At 24.1% G+C, this 2,825-nt stretch overlaps 1 protein-coding gene across 1 annotated transcript in view; it reads left to right on the top strand.

Moving 5' to 3' along the window:
- LOC108691653 (ATP-dependent DNA helicase Q5-like) overlaps positions 1-1,416 on the top strand; it is a 5,398-nt gene extending 3,982 nt beyond the window's left edge. Inside the window, exons 13-14 of the mRNA XM_018199509.1 lie at positions 119-1,225; positions 1,320-1,416. Coding sequence (XP_018054998.1) covers positions 119-1,225; positions 1,320-1,369 — 1,157 coding nt within the window. The 3' untranslated portion in view covers positions 1,370-1,416. The remainder of the gene's footprint in view (positions 1-118; positions 1,226-1,319) is intronic.
- The last annotated feature ends 1,409 nt before the right edge of the window (positions 1,417-2,825 follow it).

The raw sequence follows: 2,825 nt of genomic DNA, 5'->3' as shown, positions 1-2,825 counted from the left end.
CACACATATACAAAACAGAAATTAAAGGACTTGAATAAATATATAAATTGTTTTAGACTAAATTTTTTTGTATGTAGTACAATGAAATTAATATATTTATTATTATTATTTTAAATATGAATATTTTTTGTTTTACTTATACAGATTTCATCGGTACGAAAATGTACTAATAATAATACTGTGTATGAAGTAGCGAGTAACTATAATGAGACTGAATTTCGTAACTCCAAATTTAACTATTCTAATAGTATCGACATATTCAATAGTGAACAAATGACAGATTCAGTCAACATAGAATTTACCGGAAATACTTATTTGTTGAATAGTCAAAAAGAGACTTTTCCTTCTACTTTTAAAACTGCATCAGAGATTATAAATGAAGAAAGATTACGATTATCTACATTAGACAAAGATAGAAAGGTTCATTCTTTAGAATTATCTGCACATAATAATGCACAAAGAAGTACACCCAAAAGTGATAAATTACAGATGCAAATGTCAGGTTTTGTTTGTGCGCGAAAAATTCACGAGGGCAATATGATTAATTCTAGTACAAGTTCTTCTAAGTCAAAAATTCGTAGAAGCAAGACTGTAAAAAGAGTAGCTAAAACAGTTTACGAGCAGATTTTAGCACAATCATCAAAAAAGACTATGGAAGAAAGGAAAGATATTTCTCCCAAAACAGAATTGAAAATAGATAATGTTAATTCTATTAAAACTAAGAATGAAGTTAAAAGTGAAAGTAAAAATAAAAGGGGCTATGAATACGTTGAATGTCACGAGAATGACATAAAATCTGCTAAGAAAAAAAGAATTGTACATGACGATTATGTCGATAAAACTAGTAATAATATATCGGATAAAAATAATGATAAAAAGATTTTAAATGACAAAATCATGAAAATGATTAGAAGAAGTACAGATACAGTTATTAATACTACAAATGATAATTTATCGAGAACACAAGAAAAGCATTTCGAAATAAAAACTAATGTGGAATTAAAAAGAAAGGAAGAAACCACACATTTGTCTCATTCAAAACCTCACAAAAATAGTAGTAACAGACCGAAAGTACCTGCAGATAAAGCTACACAATTTAAAACAGCAGAAATTTTAAAGTCGTATCTAATGAAGTACTATCCGTCAGAACGGCTTCCAGATAGAGTGACATTTACGAAAACTTGCAGAGAAATGCATTATAATATGTTACATAAGAAAATATTTGGTACGATAAGTAGATCTAAAAGTTTATAATATAATTTTATTGAATGTTTCGAATTTTAGAATGTTTGCAATTTATAAATGATTTTTGATTTTAGATAAAGAAGGAATACATGACTTTGTTGTAAATTTTATGAATCAGTCTTAAATGTACTTATTTCACGTGTTCCTATCTGCTGATTTGCTGAGTAAGTGACAGGAGTAATGCTGTTTATAATCGATACATTTAATTATGAATAAATTTTTCTATATGTATCTACAAAATTTTCATATTGTATTTATTAAATATTTTTTTTTATTATATATGATTAATTGTATTTATTCATAAAATTAAACAAAAACAAATTTCTTGGAAGTTTTTGAAACATGTGATCATGTGTAAATTTGTGATTAAGACTTTTATTTTAATATTATTTATTTATAAAATAAATGCAAAAAGAATATTTTCGGAAAAGAAACAAATTTTGTATAATATCAATATATATATATATTTACATGCGCGCGCGCGCGCGTGTGTGTGTATATATTTCAATAGCTTAATTATCACACATCTAAGGATCTTCTTTTTATTAAATTTATATCTCATATTTCATAAAAAAATACTTTCTCAAAAATTTGTCATATCCGCAAATAATATTACGAAACTTATTTTTATTTCTAAGTATTTTATTAAATATATGAGCACATTCTTAATTGTAATCATATTAAATTTATATTTCTGTAATGTTTATAACAAATAAGGCAAGATATTTTTTAGAAAAAATTTTTCGTAGAAGGTTATATTGTTATATTTACATTTATGATCTATACATATTAAAAAATACTTGTTTCTTCATTCCTATGATCTATATTAAAAATGACTTTTGCTCCCTTATGGTGCGTAATTTCCTGGTTTCTTACAAAAAATAAATGTATAAAGAATTTGTTTTTTTTTACAAACAATAAAGATACATACGATCTTATCTATATTTTTTAAATTTGTTTTTAGTATAGGAGATATATATACGAAATTTTAGATATAACGTCTCATTGTCAATGCACATTACATGTTTAATAATTCATAAATTACATATTTACATTGAGATTAAAAAATCCAATGCGAAATACATTAGGTATTATATAACTACATATTCGTTATGTCACACTACAGATAAAAATTATTTCCATTCTGATTTTAGGTGACAAATTAAAACTTCGACGCATTAATTTTCGTATCATCCGATCCACAAATTATTAGAATTAATATAGGACATTTAAAGTATATGATCTAACTACATATCATTTAAAAAAAATCACTATATGTTTTTTCTTTGTATTACCTATATATTTTTCATTAGATTTTATTACTTTGTGCATATTAAAAAAAATATGTTTTTTTTAAAAGAAAAAGTAATATTTTTATACGCAGAATAGTTAGGAGAATCATATTATGAAAAAAATGTATCATATTATCATATTAAAAATGTATCATATTTAAAAAATATTTCATTTAAAAAAGTGGAGGCGACTTCCATGTGATCTTTGGAAAAAGATTTTAAAAAGAAATGCTTTTATTATTATTTGTCTTTCTTAAAATGATACAACTTTTGTTTGAACATATTTTT

This window comes from Atta colombica, unplaced genomic scaffold, assembly GCF_001594045.1.
Source record: "Atta colombica isolate Treedump-2 unplaced genomic scaffold, Acol1.0 scaffold49, whole genome shotgun sequence".
Classification (NCBI taxonomy): domain Eukaryota; kingdom Metazoa; phylum Arthropoda; class Insecta; order Hymenoptera; family Formicidae; genus Atta; species Atta colombica.
Note: the sequence above shows the minus strand (reverse complement) of the source record. Positions and strands in the feature narration are given on the sequence as shown.